We start from the raw sequence: 23,109 nt of genomic DNA, 5'->3' as shown, positions 1-23,109 counted from the left end.
ATGGGGGATGACACCACCCATTCTGAGTGGAGCTGTCCCTGGGTGGTGGTCCTGGATTCTATTAGAAAGCAGGCTGAGGAAGCCGTGGATAGTAAGCCAGTAAGCAGCACCTCTCCATGGCCTCTGCACCAGCTCCTGCCTCCAGGTTCCTGCCCTGTTTATCTGTCCTGACTTCCTTAGGCGTGTGATGTGGAAGTGTAAGCTGAATAGACCCTTTCCTCCCCAACTTGCTTTTTGGTCATGGTGTTTTCTTGCAGCAACAGAAACCCTAACTAAAACATAAGGCAGATTTTATAAACATTTCTCACCTATAAAGAATCAGCATGAGCCGGGCGGTGGTGGCACACGCCTTTAATCCCAGCACTTGGGAGGCAGAGGCAGGAGGATCTCTGTGAGTTCGAGGCCAGCCTGGGCTACAAAGTGAGTTCCAGGAAAGGCGCAAAACTACACAGAGAAACCCTGTCTCGAAAAACCAAAAAAAAAAAAAAAAAAAAAGAATCAGCGTGAAGCAAGTCCATACTGACAAAAAGTGAATCTGGCCAGTTTGACACACAACTTATTCTCCTTCATTTTAGCACTGACACCTAGTATCCACTCTAAATCAGGCTATGAATCTTGCTGAAAACCCACTTTCATGCTGTCGTCCTGTGGCTCAAAAACTGCAAAGCTTCTTCTTCTCTGCCAGCTCTAAATTCCCCAGCCATGCTTTCAAGGACCACCATCCCTGGGCCCAACCCTCCTCACTAGACTTCTTCCTGCCACCTCCACCGTTACCAGTCTTCTTCTCACGGGCCTCCACGACACACCCACCACTTAGTACATCCAGAGTAATCTGCCTTCTCCACCTCTATTCTCCCAAGTCTCGGGTCGTACATGACACCTCCTTCTACTACGCATGCCTACACTGGCAGTTCTTTTTATGAAGTCCATTTGTATCACAGCTCCTGAACTTGAGAGTTTTCAAAATATCTCCACTTTCTGTTTCTCTTTGACACACAGGGGGAAATAAAAACCTGTAATCCAACTACTTGTTCAGGAAGCGGAGGAAGAAGAATCTTGAATTCAAAGCCAGAAGAGCTTCATGTGAGACTGCTCCCATGTGTGTGTCTGGAACTATGTGCAATTCCCAGGTATAAAGGCTGTAAGTCCACTCATTCCTCTTCCAGTAAAGGAATCGTATAAAAATCAAAATAGTGAATTACACTTCAGTGAAAGTACAAGAAAAACAACAACAAAAACAGTAAGTAGTGATGAGAGGGATGTGTGACTGAATTCACTTTCTGCTTCCCAACCACACCTGCTCCTACCTCCTGGAGTTTCATATTTGTTTTGATTTTACGTATATGGGTGTTCTGTCTGTACATTGTCTGTGCACTTTACACATAACGCTGCCTGGTGCCTTCGGGAGCCAAAAGAGTCTCTAATGCCCTAGAACTGGAGTTACAGGTGGTTGTAACACATGTGTGTTACATGTGGATGCTGGGAATGAAATCCAGGTCCTTTAGAAGAGCAGCCAGGGGGCTGGAGTGATGGCTCAGTGGTTAAGAGCACCAACTGCGGGGCTGGAGAGATGGCTCAGAGGTTAAGAGCACTGACTGCTCTTCCAGAGGTCCTGAGTTCAATTCCCAGCAACCACATGGTGGCTCACAGCCATCTGTGATGAGATCTGGTGCCCTCTTCTGGCCTGCAGTCATACATGCTGTATACACAATAAATAAATAAATCTTAAAAAAAAAAAAAAAAAAAAATTAAAAAAAAAAAAGAGCACCAACTGCTTTACCAGAGGACCAGGGTTCAATTCCCAACACCCACATGGCAGCTCACAACTGTCTGTAACTCCAAGATCTGACACACTCACACAGACATACATGCAGGTAAAATACCAATGCACATAAAATAAAAAGATAAATAAATTAAAAAAGAAGAAGAAGAAGAGCAGCCAGTGCTCTTACCTGCTAAGCCATCTCTCTAGCCCTCAATATTTTTTTAAGTACAGTTATTGGTAAACTTTGTGGGGTTTTTTTTACTACTAAACTACTTATAATATCTTTCACAGAGGATTTCTCACTGTATCCTGGTAAGAACTGCTATTTTCTGTAGCAAAGAGCATGCTAGACAAACAGAAGGCAATCAATAATTAACCAATGAGTGTGTCTAAACCATTAATCAATCAGTTACATATAAATATTAATTAGTGCTCAGCTGCTGCTGATGATTGATGAAAATAAAAAATGTAACATGAACGAAAGAGCTGTCACACCTGCTGACAGTTTCTAAAGGACAACTGACTTCTCAAGAGGTGAGTCTAATACTTTAGCAGCACACCACGGCTGCGGCCCTCCCAAAGTTTATGAGGCCCAAGACGACTCCTACGGCAGCCATACAGCCTTGCGCAGCAGTGTGGCTGTGATTCCAACCTTGGGTAAACTTGGTGAACGGTGAGCTTATTTTCTAATGTGGTCAGAGGCCAGGGAACTTGTTCCACCCACAAGAAAGACTTGCTGTGTCATGCAAATCTTGTTCCGTACGAAAACGTCTTTGTTTTGGGGGTTTGCTCTGGTTTTGTTTTTTTCTGAAACAGGGTCTCACTATGTAGCCCTGGCTGTGCCAGAACTCGCTATATAGACCAGACTGACCCCGAACTCATAAATATCTGCCTGCCTCTGCCTCCTGAATGCTGAGATTAAGTATGTTTGCCACCACACCCTGTCTTTAAATGGTTCTTTTACAAAAAGGAATACCCTGAGCACTGCAAGTCCCTCAATGCCAAATACAATTTGAACCCAGGTTGAGTATTCCCTATCTAAAATGCTTGAGATCAAAAATAGTTCTTCTCTTAAGAGTTTTTTTTTTAGGGAGGGAATCTTTTTTTTTTTAAACTGGAAAGTGTTCAACCTGTGTGTCACTTTTAACTAATATTAAACTCACTTTGCAATATTCCCTGTCACATAAGCCAGTGATTTGATCTTGAGACTTACTCCAAACCCTGAAATGGCATATCATCCCCTGAAAGCTCTTTAAATACAGACGAGATGGTTCGAGTAGGAACCTACCCCTGGCCGAGAATCTTTGTCTTCTGCTGCCTTGGCATCCTCACATTCCAGAAAGTGAAGCTAAGAGTAAACTTCTAAACTTAGTCCCTTCCTTGTGCTGCCTAAGAAGCAGTCACCATTCAGATCCACACACCGCAGACTACAAAGGAAGCTTAGGTCAGTAATGCCCTGGAAACATCCAAACACCAACCAAATAGCCCCAAAGAATGTCCTACTCAACAATCCCAAGGATGTAATTAATTGCTTCCATCTGTTTCCCTCTGTCCCTTCCTCTTCAAGCCAAGACATCTATTTTCTGCTTCCTTACATCCTAAAGAAAAGCAAGAAAAATATAATCATACTGTTTTAAATTTTAGTGTATTTTCTTGCCTCCAGAGTTGACAATGACATTCATCTTGTTTGGGCTTTAAGCTACAATAAAATCTCAGTGTAGCTAATTAAGTGATACACTTTTTTTTTTTTTTTTTGATTTTTCGAGACAGGGTTTCTCTGTGTAGCTTTGCGCCTTTCCTGGGGCTCACTTGGTAGCCCAGGCTGGCCTCGAACTCACAGAGATCCGCCTGGCTCTGCCTCCCGAGTGCTGGGATTAAAGGCGTGCGCCACCACTGCCCGGCAAGTGATACACTTTTTAAATAAACTGCTCAGTACTTTTCAGTTGATCATACAAACACACTGGCTTTTCTCATGTTCTCATGGAGAACAAGGGTTTGGCCTCCTGGTACAATAAAGGTTCAAACCTCCGGGCTTCAGCCTCTGATTCTTACAGGAGTAACTGTTTCACTGAAATATATACAACGATGACTTTCTAATTCTATCCTTCCTTCCATATTTATTAATTCACAGTCTCCTCATCAAATAGGGCTATGGAGCTACTCTGAAAAAAAGTTTATACAAGAACAGCAGGAGAAAAGGGTCATCCATGAAAAAAAAAAACAAAAATGGGGGGAGTCTCTTTTCTTTAGGATTTATTTTATTTTTGACCTCCACAGACACATGAACACATGTGCATGAAGACAGACAGACAGACACACACACACACACACACACACACACACACACACACACACACACCAGAAGTAGCTCTTGGAATCAATTTACTTTTTCTGACCAGAGTATTATTCTATTTAGTAACAAATGCTTTAGTTACTCACTTAATAAATGCTGGTGGCATGTCTCTCTTCAAAATCTGGTCCTCGGTGGTCTGAACTGTCTCTTTTCCGACCTACAAGAGGAAGACATGAGTCAAGCCTAAGTTCTCAGACTGTCAGTACATTGCACTTACGCGTGTCTCAAACATACTTTAACATGATGACTCCAGGTATGGCAGCATACACCTGCAATCCCATCACTCAAGAGGCTGAGGCAAGACTGTTACCAGTTTAAGGCCAGCCTAGACAGACAGTACTAGTCAAAACAACACCACCACAACAAAAAGCCCTCCATAATCTACATCATAATTCTTGGATTTTCAATTATTAAGATCCATCAAACCAGGCGTGGTGGCACACAGCTATAACCCCAATACTTAGGAGATGGATACAGAAGGATCAGGAATTCAGGGTCATCCTTATCCACATAGTGAGTACAAAGCCAGCCTAGGATGCATGAGAACTTGTCTCAAAGGGGGGAAAAAAGGATTGTTCCCATGACATGTTTTCACAATATAATTAGAAAACAATATGAAGTTACCACATCTCTAGAGTATCTTGGGGGCATCACTAAAAATAGCGAGAGAATGGAGAACCTGTTGAAAACACACATGCATATGCTACACTGGAGAAACATCTCTAAAGGGTAACATAAAGATACAACTTAAGCAGACTGAAGTGAACACACAAAATATATGCACACAAATATACATGGGGAGGGAGAGGGGAGAGGAGAGACTGGAAGAAATATCTGATGATATTCTGACTCTGACACTAGAAATCAAACAAGAAAACATGCAACTTTGATAGTGTGTGTGTGTGTGTGTGTGTGTGTGCGTGTAAACCTGAAAATAACATGCTTTTCCATAATTAAAGAACAACTTGATGCCGGGTGGTGGTGGCGCACGCCTTTAATCCCAGCACTCGGGAGGCAGAGGCAGGTGGATCTCTGTGAGTTCGAGGCCAGCCTGGTCTACAGAGTGAGATCGAGGACAGGCACCAAAACTACACAGAGAAACCCTGTCTCGAAAAACCAAAAAAAAAAAAAAAAACCCTTAAAAAAGAATAATATACACTTTTGAATGCCAACAATGTAATAGACAGTTCCACACTCTGCAAGTAGCAATGTAAACTTGCACATTCTCTTTTGGCATTTGCTTCTGTATCTTATGAAACATAAAAATTGTCCCAACTAAGAACTCCAAATTAAGAGACTAGACCTTACAAGCAGTTATCACCAAATGTGATAATTACAATATTCACAAAAGTATTCACTATGATGTTATTCTTAACAGCCAGATCCTTTTAAAATAACTTACCGAACAGAAACAGTTAAGCAAATTAAGACACACCCTAATTTGGAGGGAGGCCAATACGGTTATAGACTCGGTGTTGCGGGAAAATACTTCTGACCTCCTGCTTCACTTAAAGGAACCACGGCTAGGTACGGGGCTCACACCTGTCATCTCAGCCGTCAGGAAGCCAAGGCAGGCGGTGACAAGTGCATACCCTGGGCTACGGAGTGAGCTCCAGGCCAATCTAAAAATCACAAAACAGGTCTGCAGCTGAGGCTCAGTGTTAAAGCACTGGGCTGGTGCATACGAGGTCTCGGGTTCAATTCCCAGCTCAGAAAAAAAGCAATTCAACATTTTTTAAATATAATTTTTAAGTTGTTAATTCCAAGAGGCAAACAATGTGCCCAGCATAAATCTACTTAGGTATGCTCAGTAACAAAGTTAAACCACATTACAGTACAGAAATGTGAAATTTCTTAAGCCCCCATTAAGGAGCATCTTAATCTTACTTAGCCATTTAACTTTTGAGTTTAAAGAAAAAAGTGAAGCTCGGCAGTGGTGGCGCACTCCTTTAATTCTAGCACTCGGGAGGCAGAGGCAGGCGGATCTCTGTGAGTTCGAGGCCAGCCTGGTCTACAGAGTGAGTTTCAGAACAGTCAGGACTACACAGAGAAACCCTGTCTAGAGGGGGGAAAAAAAAAAAAAGCTGAAAAAAGTGAGCAAGAAAAATCCCTAAATGCACAATAAATCAGCTAAAGAAAAAGCTACAATAAACTATTCTTAGGGAATACAAGTCATGCATAAATTACTGAAGACAAGGTTTTTTTTTTTCTCTATCAAGTTAATAGCTCAGAAAAAGCATCACACAGTCCTGTGTAAGAGCCAGCGCTTCTGTAGACAATAGACTGTCTGTAGCATAATAAAAGCCTTTCAAATCGGCAGCTGGTTTTAGAGTTTCTCAGATCAAATATGACAGACTATTTCCAGATGTGTTGTTCACTCTGTTTGCCAGCTGAAAACAGCCATTCAAAAAGCTGGGGGCCACCATTCCAGGAAGTAAAAGACAAAGTTCAAGCATGACGTCACTGGTTCATACTCAGTATAACGGGAGTTGAAGGAATACTCAGTGGTGACACATGGAGAGTCCTTCAATGTATGCGCAGGGGGCAGAGGGACGGAGAAACGGACTATGGAAGAGGGAGGAGAAAATCACACGTCAGACACTGCTCCAGGTACTGAAGATGAAGCAGACAGTAGATTTCCTGCCTCTGTGGAACTTACATTCTAGTAGGGTCAGACAGACAGCCACAAATAAATAGGCTGAGGATGTGCCTCGGTTGGTAGAGAGCCTGCCTTGCATGCTGGAAGCCCTGGGTTTGATCTTCAGCACAGCATAACCCAGGAGTGCTGGGATACTCCAGACACAGATAAACATGGTACATAGATATACACACACAGGCAAAACACTCGCACACATAAAATAAAATTTTAAAAATAAATAAAAGCAGACAAAACAGTTTGTTCTAAAGAAATAATACTAGAGCTGAGACTTTGAAGTTAATCTCATGCTGAAGATCTGGGCCATGCTACTCGGAGACCGGAGTAGGAAGACGCCACCCTGAATACCCTACTGAGACCCTGTGTCAAACACATAAACCTGTTCTACCTAGTCTCCTTCTTGTCTGTTCTGTTGTATTTTCATTTAAAAAACATGGGTACTATAGAAACTGGCTGCATGGTCACGGGGAGACTGGAGGAAATGTATTTCCTGTCATCTCTTGCTTGGTGGCTTCAGATCTCAAAGTTTTGTCTTTGGTTTGCCTAGAAAGGCTTTATCAGTTGTTCACAGATCAGGAGACATCATTATGGCCCATTCTACCCTTGGAAATTGGCTTCTTTGGAAGCCCTGGACTTTATGATACTTATTTAACAGAACACTGAACTGTCGAGAAGCAGAACAGAGGATGACAGCCCTGCAGTAGACCTTGTAGGTCAAGGCAGCCTAACTCTGTCTTCTCTAGATCATTTCCTTAGCTGCCGCCAGTCCAGCCGGTCTTTCTGATTCCGTAAACCATGTACAAACACATCTGACTGAACCCTTGCCTGGGCTCATTTTTCTGGTTGAGCTATGTGATCCTTTTCTTCTCCACCTCAATGCTAAGTTCCAGGTCTAGCTCTTTCTTTTTTTTTTTTTTTTTTTTTTTTTTTTGTTTGTTTGTTTGTTTTTTAGCTCTTTCTTTTGTAAAGAGATCATTTGGTAAAGACATAAAAAAGGTTGATGAGTAACTTAAGAATGAGATAATAGGAAGAGTTGGGAGACAAGCTCAGCTTTCGAAGATTTATGTTCAGTGTTTATAAGTCCAGTTTTAGAAGGTTTAAGATTCCCCACAGGTCAGTGATGTATCTCACACCTCTACAGCTCACCAAAACACCTGGCCTGCTAAGCCGAAGGCTGATACATGACAGAATATGCTACCTCGTTTATTGTTCCATATTAGCTAATAAAAGTCTGTGACCTCAGTTAACTTATTGAATTACTTTTCCTTTAATTGCTTCTTCCACCACTATGACCTAAGTCCCTTCAGGGGCTGGAGAGATGGTTCAGTGATTAAGGGCACTGTCTGCTCATCCAAAGGACCTAAGTTCACATTCCAGCATCCTTGTCAACAATTTCACAACCACCTGTGACTCCAGCTCCAGAGGATCCAATTCCCTCCTGGCCTCTTGCTGAGACACACACACACGCACGCACGCACGCACGCACGCACGCACCACCACCACCATCATCATCATAATAATAAAATAAAGATCTTTTAATTAAAGTGTTAAAAATGTAGCAGTAAAGTTGGTAATGAACTCTAATAATTTATTAGTAATGAAAATATTAAGGTAAACGAATTATTTCTGGACTACAATATAATTAACCAAATATTTCATGATAAATTAAAGCAATACTATTGTAATTATAATATATGAAAGCAAATAAACAGAAATTTTCTACTAAAAAAAAAATTCAGGGGCTTGAGAGATATCTCAACAGTTAAGTTAAATTTGCTGTTCTTCCAGAGGATCTGAGTTCAATTCCCAGTACCCATATCAGGTGGCTCACAAGTACTTGTAACTCCAGCTCCAGGTGTCTCCAACACCCCTGGCCTCTGTGTACACCTACATTTGTGCACTTACCCATACACAGACACATATACACAATTAAAAATCATTACTAAAAGGTAAACGCAGGGAAAATATTAACAAATAGTTCTTACATGAAGTTCTGAGCAAGTTGTCTGGTCACTATTCTAAAATAACACTTTCAGAATTATCTAACTTTATAGTGAATGCTCGTTTTCCCTACCAAATTTCGATAGATTTGTCCACTGCTAGCCACTGTTCTTAAGACCTGATTTACAATCAATCCAATGATCAGATGCTCTCTGCCAACTATGTGTCACCTAGGTGGTAGAAGAGAAAAGGGAACGACACATCCTTGGCCATATAAACTGAACTAGTGGTATGAATGAGAAACAGGCCTGGGAGCAGCTTCAGGGGACTTGGCAGGAAGCCTGGTTTCTTCTGAAAGCTCTTAAAGGAAGTTGTTCTGTAATTTAAATATCTTTTGTTCAATATGTGACTTTCCGCTCAAGAATTCTACATACGGAGGCTTTTGTCTTCTGCTATTGTTATTATTACTCTTTTCATCACAACCTACTCAAGTTCAGAAATGTAGCATGATTGGTTTCCTTCCAGGAAAAAAAAAAGGGGGGAGGGGTGGCTGACCAAGTCACTACCTAGACTGAAAAATATGTTAATACAAATGTCTCCCTTAGCTCCAGTAAATATAAGAAAATGGTTATGAAAAAACACAGCAGAGAGGATTCTTCATATTACCAATTTGTATAGTGTAAGTGGTAACTACAGTAGTTTACAAAAGGTGGTAAGGTGGCAGCCATGGTGGTCGTACTCTTTAATGAGGCAGGAGGACTGTGAGGTAAGAATCCAGCCTGTGCTACACAGTGAGACAATGTCGTACTCTTTAATGAGGCAGGAGGACTGTGAGGTAAGAATCCAGCCTGTGCTACACAGTGAAACAATGTCGTACTCTTTAATGAGGCAGGAGGACTGTGAGGTAAGAATCCAGCCTGTGCTACACAGTGAGACAATGTCGTACTCTTTAATGAGGCAGGAGGACTGTGAGGTAAGAATCCAGCCTGTGCTACACAGTGAGACTATGTTTAGACAAGTTTCCTCCCTCCCTCCCTCCCTCCCTTTTTTTCCTTCCTCCCTCCCTTCCTTCCTTTTAATACAAGGTCTCACCATGTAGCTCTGGCTGGCCTAGAACTCACTATAACAATTAGGATGACCTTGGTATCACAGAGATTCCGCCCCCCCCCCCCAGACTCTACCTCTGGAGTGCTGGAATTAAGGGTGTGCACCACCATACTCAGCTAGACAATAGGATCTTAATGTAAGCCTTTACATTGCCACAACCCACAAGGCCAATCATTCATGACCAACCAATCACAATCAACCAGCAGCATGTGGCTGGAGATAAGACTGCAGATGAAAAGATGCATCTACATGACACTTACTCTATAGAGCAAGAGTAGAGGATAGGAAAGAAATCTAGGGTGAAGCTCTTGTTCCTGGCTCAAGAGTCCAAGTCAACAGGAACAGAGAGAAAGCCAGAGCTTGGAGGGAAAGGACTATTCAGATGGCACTGTTTACCTGGGCTCGAGAAGGGATTTGAAAGTAACAGTGAGGTGTCTCTAGAAGCCACAAGGAAATAAATGAAGAGCCAACAACACTAACAGATAACAGTTAGTACAGATAGGTGTGGGACTCATACCTGTCATCCCAGAACTCACAAGGCCAGAGAACTACCTGTTGCATGTGAGGCTAGTATGAGTCTCAGAGAAAGACTCAGTCTCAGAAAAAACTGTTAAAGGCCGTGGGCAAGCAATATTTGGATCTATCCGTCCTTCCTACTGTGAGATGCTCACCAGAGTCTGAAACTATGGGAGAATTTTCACATTAACAAGTAATTCTGATCTCTCGGCTTCCTTGAGAATTAGAAAAATCTGACTATGTTAAGTCATATTTCCACAAGACAATAAACTAGAGATGGTGATAACTTGTCAGGGCCTATACTGTTCTACAACAGTCCTCCTAACTCCTTAGTGTCCCATAGTTGACCTGTTTCACTCATTAACTACTGTTGTGTTGTGTCCGCTAACTTTAACAAACAAGATTCAATTTTAATCAGTACAGTGCATTAGGCTAGCTCCCTAATTGCATGAACTTTACCTAAAATGCCTATTGCACTAGTCATGAAACATTCTATTGTCCCCCAATTACGTATCTATGCACATGAAAAAAGTTAGACTGGAGAAAGGCACATCATGGAAAGCAGTTTCTTTTATTTTCTTGTGAATCCTTTTCTGTACATTCCAGATTTGAGGAGAGGGGAGATGGGGGAGTATGCATTGCCATGATGGCACACGCCTATAATCTCAGCACTCGGAGGTTAGGACAAGAGGATCGTAGTCTAAGGCTAGCCTGGAATACAAAGAGAGTTCAAGGCTACATAGAGAGTGTGAAGCCAGCATGGCACACATGGTGATACTTTGTCTTAAAAAAACAAAACAGAAAATAAATGCATACTTTACCAACAATATCCCTTACCACGTAACAATTTATAAAATATGAGAAACCATTAGTGTTGAAAGTTTCCACTTCTAACAAATTTCAATAAACTAATGTATATGTGCACAAATAAGACCAGGCATGTGAGTCAAATGGCAGGTGAACAATGTTAACCGCAAGTTCTAATGTCAAACAAGCTCATGCAACGCCATAGTTTCCTGGCGCTCAAGCTAGGCTGCCTTGGCAGCAGCTGTTCCTTCTAACCAACAACTGAGTCTGCGTGCATCAATTAAGGGTAGATAATGTTAGCAGAGCAGCTTGGCTCACCAGAACCCTCTCTTACAAACACTGTGAATAGGCTTCCACGGTGCAAAGGCTTCCACGCGCACATACTCCGTCCTCTCTCTCAACTCAAAATTCTTCCATCGGCTTTACAACCACTTCCAGCTGTCTTCTGGACAGCCCCCAAGTTAACAGGAAAATAGGCCACAAGTACAGGCCAGTATCTTCCTCAGCACCCATTTTCTTCCCAATTCCCTCAGAGAAACACAAGCTAGGCCCCCTCCACTTCATGGACTGGGAACTGTAGGGTGAAAAGGTATAGCAGTCTATTCCAGATACCTCATTTTACAGAGGAAGCTCTGGGGCCGGAGACGTAGTCTGGTGACAGAGTACCTGCCTAGCATGTGCAAGGTTCTGCCTTCAACCTCCAGGAGAAAGAAAAGAGGGAGGCAGGCAGGGAGGGAGGAGAGGGGAACAATGTTAGCAAAGTTTATTTCTTTTCTTTTGTTTTGTTTTTTCTTTTCTTTTTTTTTTTTTTTGTTTTTTCAAGACAGGGTTTCTCTGTGTAGTTTTGGTGCCTGTCCTGGATCTCACTCTGTAGAGAACTCACAGAGATCCGCCTGCCTCTGCCTCCTGAGTGCTGGGATTAAAGGTGTGCGCCACACCGCCTGGCTTATTTCTCTTAAGAAAGTTAAGAGGCCCGCAAATACTAAAGTGGTGTTCATGCTGATTTCAAACATACCTAAGTGAATTCTAGATCTCCAACTCCCAGGTTTAGTCCTACCTCTAATGATGATAAACCAAGCACTAACTATAGGAAAATAAAAAGAATGGTTTCTTGTTTGTTTGAGGGTTTGGTATTAAAAAGATTACTTAAAAGGAAAACTCAGTAGGATCCCAAATGGTTGTGATTAAGTAACCATTGCATATTCATAAATACTGAGGAAGTAGGAAAGATCTTTGGATGACCTGAATGTAATCTTTAATAAATGTTTCAAGTAGGGTGCAAATTCCTTAGGGAAGTTGTGACTTCAGGTCTAAGAATGGTTTGTCCCTCACAGCCATGACACACAGTGACTGCCACAGACTAAGAGCTCAGAAACCAGCTGCTCACTGAAATAGGAAAAAAGATTAAAGCAAGTAGCCATGCCTGTTAGTATTTAACTATTAACTTCATGTCTGCCCACACTCTTATTTAATTCCTCCACTCCTCCTAATTTTTGTACAACTAAGAAAACCTTTATTTTCACTTCTTCTTCAATATACCTAGAAACTAACATTCTATACCTGTATTTAGATGACCAGATAGGATATGCCACTAAAAATAAATGAAAATAAAAAACCTAAATACAGCTGGGAGTGGTGGCACACGCCTTTAATCCCAGCACTCAAGAGGCAGAGGCAGCTGATCTCTGTGAGTTCGAGGCCAGCCTGGTCTACAGAGCAAGATCCAGGACAGCCAGGGACCCACAGAGAAACCCTGTCTATGAAAAAAAGAAAGAAAGGAAGGAAGGAAGGGGGGCGGAGGAGGGAGGGAGGGAGGGGGGGGGAGAGAGAAAGAGAGAGACGGGGGGGGGGGGGGGGGGGGGGGGCTAAATATGGCTGAAAGAAATTAGGTTGCCATCACCACCGCTGTGTCTTATGCATAGTTAAGGAAGAGAAATAATATGCGTGAATGTGCCCTTAGTGCCTAATGCCTCAAAACAGCCCAGAAGCCCACCAAAATCAAGTCTTCAGCTTCCTCATTGCTACCCTCTAATCAAACCTGCTTTTCTCAAAGGATTCTTCCACAAAAATTTAAAACATGCAGATTTTTTTCTGCTTTAATAGCAAGAATCACAAACACATTTTTCCTTAACAGTTTCAGTTCACAAATATGCAAGATTTAAATGACATTGTAGTCTTTGTAGATAAGCCTAGACCTGTAACCACTACCACCAAAACATTTTTTTCTGTGTGGAAAAACAACTCCCAACAGCCATTGCAAGTGAATTTTGGAAACACAATCCATTTCCATGTTAGGAAGGCTCCATCCTACCCTCCATCCCGGAAAGTAATGCGGAGCAGCAAAAGGGTCTGGCTTTGGAGTGTGGCTGTCCCTGCATTTTCTAGCTCTGCGTCCTCAGCTTGTCCTTCAGCCTCAGTCTCCTTATCAATAAATGGGAAAAGTGAACTCGCTCTGGGGCTATGTGAGGTAAAGCACACATAAAACACCAGAACAGGCCTGGTGGGTAACAGATGCCACTGTTCGGTTCCTGTGTCTCTCTTTCCACCCATGCTGTACTCACTGGCCATTTCAGGGGTTTTTCCTTAAGCGTGTGTGTGTGTGTGTGTGTGTGTGTGTGTGTGTGTGTGTGTGTGTGTGCGCGTGCGCGCGCAGGAGCTTATGCAATTTGTGCATGTGCGTGTTTCTTTCCTTTTTATCCGATTGCTTGGTTTTGGTTTTTTGTTGTTGTTTTGGTTTGGTTTTTGACTTGACAGGGTCTTGCAATGTAGCTCTGGCTGATCTAGAACTGGCTGTGTTGGCCAGGCTAGCATCAAATTTATGGCTTGTTTTCTCCCTCAACCTCTTTACTGCTAGGGTTCCAGGCACACATGCACGCACAAAAATATAAATAAATAAATTTAACACAGCACATGCTTTAAGTCTGGACCTCTTATTACTTCATTAAATCCTTATAACAGCTATAGAGGGTGGATACCACATATTTTCACATTTTACAGTGGAGGGGGATAACTGATTTGCCTAAAATGTTATTCAGATTGTGTTCATCTAAGTAGATCATGCTCTAATCCTAACTGGAAGAAGCCCCAGCAGACTAGAAGCTGCTGTCTATTATTCTATCTCTTTAAGAGACAAAATGGGTTCCAACGATGTTTGATGCTTCCTGAAGTTATTTTTCATAATACTACAATCCTAGGAAAATCTATGGCATGGCAGGAACAGGAAAACTTGAAGTTGACAATGAGTAAATAGGATATAGGATCAGGATAAAATTTGTCTTAGTCAGTGTTCTATTGCTGTGAAGTGACACCATGACCATGGCAACTCCTATAAAGGAAAACATTTAATGGGGGTGGCTTATGGTTCCTAGGTTTAGTCAACTGTCACCATGGCAGCAGCATGCAGGCAGACATGGTGCTGGGGAAGGAGCCGAGAGTCCTACATCTTGATCCACATGCAGCAGGAAGTGAACTGAACCAGGCGTAGCTTGAGCATAGGAGACCTCAAAGCCCACCCCCACAGTGGCACACTACCTCCAACAAAGCCACACCTCCTAAGAGTGCCCCTCCTTATAGGCTTATGGGGGCCAATTACATTCAAACTACAGCACAGTCTGACTGACAACTGCCCTGGTCTCTCTCCTATCAGCCGCAAGGTTTCCACAGGCAAGATCCATCAGGCTCATTTGGGTTTGGTCTCCTTAACTGTTATTCACTTAGGAAACGGCAAGTGAGTAGAGGCTAAGGCTCCCTGGCATCCACGTAAAAGCTGGTAGCAGCAGCATATGTCTTACAGAGACAGGAGGTATCCCAGGGTTACCCTGGCCAACCAATCTAGTCAGTCAGTGAGCTCCAGATTTAGCAAAAAGATCCTGCACCCAAAATTAAGGTGTTGAGCTACTAAGAAAGACACCCAACATCAACTTCCGGCCTCTACCTGCATGCCAGGTGTACACCACAGCCCCCTCTCTCTCCTGGTGCCAAAATCTAAAATAGTAACCCAGGGGAAAAGTCTTTAAATGTCTTTATTAATGCTAAGAGCCATTCTGCTTGCTAATTGGAGATTATTCAGAGTCCTTTTACAATACAATAATTGAATCTGGCTCCGGGCCATAATCAACACTCTGACCCATTAAATCAGGGCCAAATGCAACATTTCACCATTTCTTTGTTAGTGGACAAACAGCACTCAAGCTTCAATTTTTCTCACAAGCAGCCAGAACTCAAAATTCTCTTCTGTAAAATACAGGAATCAAATGACAAGACTGCCAATTAGAATGCTTGAAAAAGCGATTTTCAGGATAGCTACACTAAATAAACTTCCAAAGCTGTACCTCTGAAAGCTTTTCTTCTAAGTGTTTTGTTTTAACCAAGGCAGGTGGGGGAGGGCAGGGGACACACATACCAAATGTACCAAACAACATGTAGTGGTCAGAAGACGACTCAGAGGCGTTGATTCTCTTCTTCCACCTTAACGTGGGTTCTGGGGATTGAACTCAGATTATCAGGCTTGCACAGCAAGCCCTTCGACCCACAACAAATGTAAACACAATTCAGGGTGACTCCATACGGGCTGAGCACAGACTCGGTTGTAAACATGCCGAAAAGTGAAATAAGGGAACAGCACTGCCCCTCCAGACCAAACGACAAGAGGTACTGATAGGAAAAAAAGCTGCAAGCCACCAGAACAATACTGTTTGGGTTTGTGCCTTCTGCAGAGTGCATTTCATCCTAGCTCTGATATAGCACTGGGTTAGCCAAGAGAAGACTTATGGGAATATCAAGCTTGTTTCCTTCGCTTACAGTACAAAATATCAATACTACACTCTAGATATTGAACACTTACTTGTCAAAGATAACTGAACCTATTAAGATATTCCAACCTTACTATCTCAGACGACTATTCCCTGCTGGGCAAAATGAAGACTGATTTAGGCAGAACTGAGAGAACACTCCATTAGTTTGTTGTTGTTTTTTTTTTGTGTGTGTGTGTGTGTGCTTTTTTGGGGGGTTAAGTATTAGTGAGCTGAAGAGATGGCTCAGCCATTAAGAGCTCTGGCTGCTCTTTCAGAGGACCCAGGTTCAATATCAGCACCCACAGGGCAGCTCACAACCATCTGTGATTCCATGCACTTCCAGGGACGCTGACACCTCTTCTGGCCTCCCCAGGCACAATGCATACACATAGTACACAAACACACATGCAAAGTCTCAATACTGTCTAGACTTCATGGAGGGGGCACAGGGTAGGATCAGCACTAGATTCTGATTTTGGTTTCTCCTCTGCCAGAGGAATGTGCTTTATACACACTGTTGATTATGTCTGAGAATACATTTTCTCATTCTTAAAATGAAGCCATTGCATTAGACCCTCTCTGAGTCTATTTACAAGTCTCTAAACCTACTTTGTAGTTTGGTAAGATTTTTGTTTTTTTAAAGGGGACGATAGCAAATATTTTAGGCTTCGTAGACATATGATGTCACAATTTTTCAACTATCATTTTTAAGTGTGAAAGCAGCCATACAGAATCTGTAAATTAACAGGCATGGGTATATTCCAAATTTGTTTTTTCTTATGGACACTGAAATTTAAATTTTTTATCATTTCATATGTCATAAAACATTCTTTTTATGTTTTTTCCAAAAGATTAAAACTGAAAATAATGAACCCAGGTGGTGGTAGCACACGCCTTTAATCCCAGCACTTGAGAGGCAGAAGCAGACGGATCTCTGTGAGTTTGAGGCCAGCCTGGGCTACAGAGCAAGTGCCAGGACAGGTTCCAAAGCTGCACAGAGAAACCCTGTCTCAGGGAAAAAGAAAAAAGAAAAGAATGAGCTGGAGTTGCACATCTGTAATAGTTGCACCCAGGAAGCTGAGGCAGGAGGACTGCCTAGTGTTCAAAGTTAGCCAAAAATGTAAATATTAGTCTCAGCTCCTAGACAATAGAAATTTGACGGAGGTTAGTTCATTGAACCCCATTTTCAATTGAGAAATAAGTTAAGAAAGGGATTACAGTATGATAGTTCTCAACAGTTAGAAAAAAGAAATGTAGGGGTGGGAAGATGGCTAAGAGGTTAAGAGCCCTTGTTCTGCGGTTAATTCCCAGCACCCACACCGTGGCTCATAACAGTCTCTAACTCCAGTTCCAGGGGATCTGACACCCTCTTCTGACGTCCCTGGGTACCAGACATGCATGTGGTACACTTCATCAGGCAAAACACTCATATACATTTAAAAAAACGAAGAAACTTAAAAAAAATTATTTTATATTACGTTAGAAGACACGATGGAGGAAGTTTAGCAGATTTCTCAGCAGGAAGATGTTGAGATTAGTATTACACTTAAGAAAGATTTACTTGGCAACAATGAGTAGAGAGAGAGGTAAAGAGCCAATTAGCCTAATATAGGCTTTGAGGATAGAAAAGAAAAAAAATAAAAACAAAACCAGGAAGATCGGCCAAATGTCATTGAAAAAGAGGAAAAAATGAAGTTTATTTCATTGCTAAGCACGAGTTTAAAGGGTCCATTTCAAGGCAAGAAATATGAGGAAAGAGATATTTTTTTCTCCTTCCTGGAGGAGCATGACTCAGGAGACAGAGGAATCTGCCTTTGGATGGTCGCTGAAAAACAACCCAGTCTTCTGAACGCGTCAAGTACAGTGTAACGCCAAAATGGTGGTCTGGAGATGCAACAGACATTTTAGAGATGATGTGTATTGACTCACAGCTTCTTCACATAGGAGACATCACCGATTAGGAAATAGCATTTATCATGTATACAATGATACATCATTGCCCTCAGTATTATTAAATCACTCTGCTGGAATGACTTGGAATTTTTATATGTATGTTCTTGCTCTGATGGGGAGAACAGAAAAAAAGAGAGAGGAGAGAAAAAGAACAGTGAAGTGCTGAAAATGCAACCAGCTGAATTAAAGTATTAATATCCCACTCAATTCGGAATACTAGATGTCTTCTAGAACTCAAAGCTGGATGCTGGGTTAGGGGCCAGAAGAGGGGTGGGTGGAAACACATGAACGGTGTAATTCTAACTTGTAAGATAGTTTGATATGAACCAGAGCCAAGTCTTACGGAAACATGCAAAGATTAATTTCAACAGAGTGGTTGAAGAACTGCATGGAGCGGCATGTGTGCTGGCCCCATCCTAAGGAGAGGAAGTGGGCCAGGCTGTGGGAGTGCTAGAAGCAAAAGGGTGGGGAAAATACCGGACTATCTTTCTGACTTCACAATGACATGTGATCACTGTGAGCATAAAATATGAATAACGTTAAGAGAGAAAATTGCTCTGTTTTTTGAGACAGTCTCATTCTGTAGTTCAGGCTGGATTCAAACTCCTCCTGTTTCCATGTACCTGGTATTGAGATTCTAGGCATGAGCCACCACACCTGGGTTGAAAAAAATTAATTTGTATTACATTTATTTATTTTGTATGTATGTGTGAACACATGCACAGTCAGAGGATAACTTCTGGGAGTCAGTTCTCTCCTTCCACCATGAGGGACTCGGGGGAATGAAACTCAGGTTGTCAGGTTTGGTAGCGCCTTTACCTACTGACCGCCACACCAGCTCCAGAAAAAATTTTCACCTTGAAATCCTACTACTCAGTCCTCCCACATTTTATATAGACTCTTCACATACAACATAACATAAAATGGATTAGCCTAAACATACTACCCTATTACTTTTTGCTTAGCATCTTACCAGCACAGATTTGAGTTTAGAATACACAGTGCCGTGATTAAAAAACACTATCAACTTCATAGTCAAGTAGCTCTTAATTTGTAGACTCATCCTTCGAGCTCATGATAAATGTAATGAGTCAGATACAGCAATCGATGATAATAAGAAAGTAGAGCCATTATAAGATATACTGTAATACAAGTTGTATGAGTATGATTTCTCTTCTTACTCTGAATATCTTATATTGAACTATATACTCACCCTCTGTGTGATAATATATAACTGCTGGTTCACTTTGGTTGACCATAGGTTTTTGCTTTTGTTCTTTTTAGATAGAGACTTGCTAGGTAGCTCAGGCTGGCCTGGAACTGAAACCTATACGTCATGAGTGCTAGATTTACAAGCATGCACCACTGTGCCCACTTCTGCCACGGGGAACTGAAACCTCAGAAAATTCAAACTTCAGATGAGAACTTCTGGAGTCCCTTGTGACAGTGACATAATTCATTGATTTTGACCTCAATGGAATAATTCTCAATCATTTTTTATCTTTGCTATTTCAGACAATATAGCAAAGAATGATACTGATGCATCATTTTATGTGTGTGCAAATCTATTACTGGCCTACTTCCTAGAATCATAACATACCTAGAACTGGAGATTAGACAATGGTGGGATTTCGAGCTGAGATCCAAGGCTTGCTAAGGTGATACTGGTAATGGCATGGGAGATGAATTGGTGATCAGCTAAGCAGAGAGAAGAGTTCAGAAAGAAAAAGGGAGCAAATTTAAGAGGCAGTCTTTTTATTACCTTTGGATTCATATTATTCTCCATTTCAGAAACAAATTGGGCTGGAGAGATGGCTCAGAGGTAAAGAGCACTTGCTGCTATTATAGAGGACCCTGGTTTGGCTCTCAACAACCATCTGTAATTCTAGTTCCAGGGGTTCTGATGCCCGCTGGCCATGGAGGGGAGATGTAGTAGTGAATGACTATGATTCTAGCACTTGGGAGGCAGAGGTAGGAGGATCAGGAGTTTGAGGCCATAGAGTCCTTGATTACATAGTGAGCCTCAGAAAAACTAAACACACAGGCACACACACTTGGAATCTGTAAAACAAATACGTTAGCTCCTCCTGTTTTTGAGACAAGATATTCCCATAGAGTCTAGGCTCTACTCAATTCACTGTTTAGCCCTGGTTGGCCTTGAACTTGTATGTGCCTAGCTAACAAATGAATTTTAAGAATTATTAACTTATTTGTCCTAGTAAAACACTATGTGGTTTTTACAGGTAAGGGAACCACAGCTAACAGGATTTGAATAATTTGTCCATGTTCCTCTCTTGATTTTGGGTTGTGTATGTCTTATGGCTATTAAAAAAATAACGCTGCTATTTCATCATCATTTTAATGCCTTAAGAAACCTGGACTCTGTCCCTGGTGGGTATAAGGTTCTGATGGACTTGGGCTAGGACGAGCCTCTATCTAATGCTGGAGAGTACACATGGAATCAAAAGTAGGCCAAAGGCTGTTTTTCCAGAATGTGGTGGGAAGATAAGCAAGGAAGTTTGTTTTCCTTTAGAGGCTGTTTTTGAATTGGGAGGGGCTTTGCCTGAGAAAATGGGAGACTCTTGAGAGTGACTATAGAGCTAAGGGTATAAACGTGTAGTTAGGAGTAGGGAAGGGTCAGCAACGAGACTACTAAAGGAGATCAGGCCTGCTAGGGAAGGAACTTCCTTGTCATACACACTAGTCACAAAAAAGGAAAGAAAAACTGATTTATGAGTATGAAAACAGCCACTTACTTTAAAACTTAAAAGGTAAAAGGATTAGGGTTAAAATGGCTCTTCTCACTCTGAGTTCCAACTACTCGGTTCTTGCCATCCTCAGAGGAAGCCAAGAACACAGGAAACAGTGTCTTAGGAGATCTTTTGAAGAATTTAGATACATGTTCAATCAGATCTACATTCCCTTTTATACAAATCGTGACTTGTCACGTGTCTTAGTCCAATATTTCTATCATCACATTTTGTAGAATACTTATCAGTACTACAGAACTCCCTTTCCTTTCAAAACTATTTACTATTGTTGCTGTTTTACTATTACTTGAGAGTGTGCACCTGCCTGTGTGTGCATGCAGTGGCTGGAGGACAACTTTGTGGAACTGGCTCTCTTCTCCCATGTTTACATGGGCTCTGATGATTGAACTCAGGCTGTCAGCCTTGCTTGGCAATCTACTTACTCACTGAGCCATCTAACTGGCCCATTTTCTCTTTTTAACAGTTACAGAATACAGTACTCCCTCTTCTTCCAGGAGAGATCTGTTCTGAAACCTTTGGTGGATGCTTGAAACCATAGTTAGTACCGAACTATATACATATACGTTTGGTAGAGTGCTTGCCTAGAATGCACATAAAACCCGGCGGTGGTGGCGCATGCTTTTAATCCCAGCACTCAGGAGGCACAGGCAGGTGGATCTCTGAGTTCAAGGCCAGCCTGCTCTACAGAGTGAGTTATAGGACAGAAAAACAAACAAAAAGAATGCATAATAAAGCCCTGGATTCAATCCACAGCATGGCAAAAAATTTAAAGACGCAATATTGCATGATTCCAAAGGCACCAAAAGTAATCAAATTCACTAAGACAAAAAGTAATGGTATGTACCAGTAGCTGGGAAGGAGAGATGTGGTTTCATGGGAAAGGCATGTTATGGTAATGGTTGTATAACAATGTGAATGCACTTAATATCACAAAACTGTATACGTAAAAATGGTAAAGTATTAAGCATATTTTACCACCACCACAACAAAAATACTCTAAGAACCAAAAAAATGGGGTTAAAGAGATGGCTCAGGAGGCTTAGTAAAGTAGTTGCCACAGAAGCATGAAAAGCTGAACTTGGATCCCAGCACCCACATAAAAAAGCTGGGTGTGGCCGCACACCCCTGTAAACAGAGGAGGACCCCTGGAGGCTGCTGTCAAGCCATCTTAACTAAATCATGAAGCTCCAGGTTCCCTGAAAGATCATGTCTCCAAAGGTTAAAGTGGGGAGTCACTGAAGAAGTCACCTCACACCAACCATTGGCTACCACAAGAACACAAACACATGCACACACACACACAGAGGCAGGCGGTGGGGAGAACCACAAATTTCTACACTCTCAAAACAAAATATTATCCGGACACTTCACGTTTTAAAAGTACCTTGTATTTTCAACTATAGTATTACATTCTGGAAGTTTCTGTACTCTGAGATGCTTTTGATTAAAAAAGCATCAGTTTTAGTATTAAAGTATGATTAAGGAAAAAGTATCAAAACTGGAGCACCTAACTGCTCTGCAGAGGTCTCAAAGGTTTGCTTCCCAGAAGCCACAGGGCAGCTCACAACCATCTGTAACTACTGTTCCACGTGACCCAACACCCTCTTCTGGCCTTCATAGGCACCAGGCACATGTGTGGTGTACAAACATCTATAAAGGCAAAACACTCATACACATAAAGTATTTTTGGTTGTGAGTCTGGCCTTTAATGGCTGAGCCATCTCTCTAGCCCACATAAAATAATATAAATAAATCATTTTTTAGAAGACTTGGAAGTTTCTTTTAAGTCTAGAAAACCATTAAAAGACTAGAAATGATGTATGTAACTTCTAAACTGGTAGCTGCTGTCTCCTGAATCACATTAGAAGCCTGTTACTCTTAAAGTTGAGAGGGACTCTGAAGGAAATTCTATCCTCTTTTCTTTTTTTTTTTTTTTTTTTTTTTTGGTTTTTCGAGACAGGGTTTCTCTGTGTAGCTTTGCGCCTTTCCTGAAACTCACTTGGTAGCCAAGGCTGGCCTCGAACTCACAGAGATCCGCCTGCCTCTGCCTCCCGAGTGCTGGCATTAAAGGCGTGCGCCACCACCGCCTGGTCTATCCTCTTTTCAAAGAACAAGAACTACAAAGCTATAGTATAGTATAGTGTAGTGTAGTGTAGTGTAGTGTAGTGTAGTATAGTATAGTGTAGTGTAATGTAGTATAGTATAGTATAGTGTAGTGTAGTGTAGTGTAGTATAGTACAGTTTAGTGTAGTGTAATGTAGTATAGTATAGTGTAGTGTAGTATAGTATAGTGTAGTATAGTGTAGTGTAGTGTAGTATAGTGTAGTATAGTGTAGTGTAGTGTAGTATAGTATAGTATAGTATAGTATGCAGCACAGTAGGTGTTCACCAGTGCCTGTGCCAGACACTGATGAATTCTGCTTTTCATAAACGCAGATTGAGCTCTA

At 41.7% G+C, this 23,109-nt stretch overlaps 1 protein-coding gene across 2 annotated transcripts in view; it reads right to left on the bottom strand.

The window, feature by feature from the left end:
* The window catches only part of Vcl (vinculin), a 103,516-nt gene that overhangs the window by 65,439 nt on the left and 14,968 nt on the right, over positions 1 to 23,109 (bottom strand). For both annotated transcript variants that reach the window (XM_059273838.1, XM_059273839.1), the window contains exon 2: positions 4,205 to 4,275. In XM_059273838.1, coding sequence (XP_059129821.1) covers positions 4,205 to 4,275 — 71 coding nt within the window. The remainder of the gene's footprint in view (positions 1 to 4,204; positions 4,276 to 23,109) is intronic.

This window comes from Peromyscus eremicus, chromosome 9 (assembly GCF_949786415.1).
Source record: "Peromyscus eremicus chromosome 9, PerEre_H2_v1, whole genome shotgun sequence".
In the NCBI taxonomy this organism is placed as follows: Eukaryota; Metazoa; Chordata; class Mammalia; order Rodentia; family Cricetidae; genus Peromyscus; species Peromyscus eremicus.
This window is presented reverse-complemented; position numbering and strand designations above follow the sequence as displayed.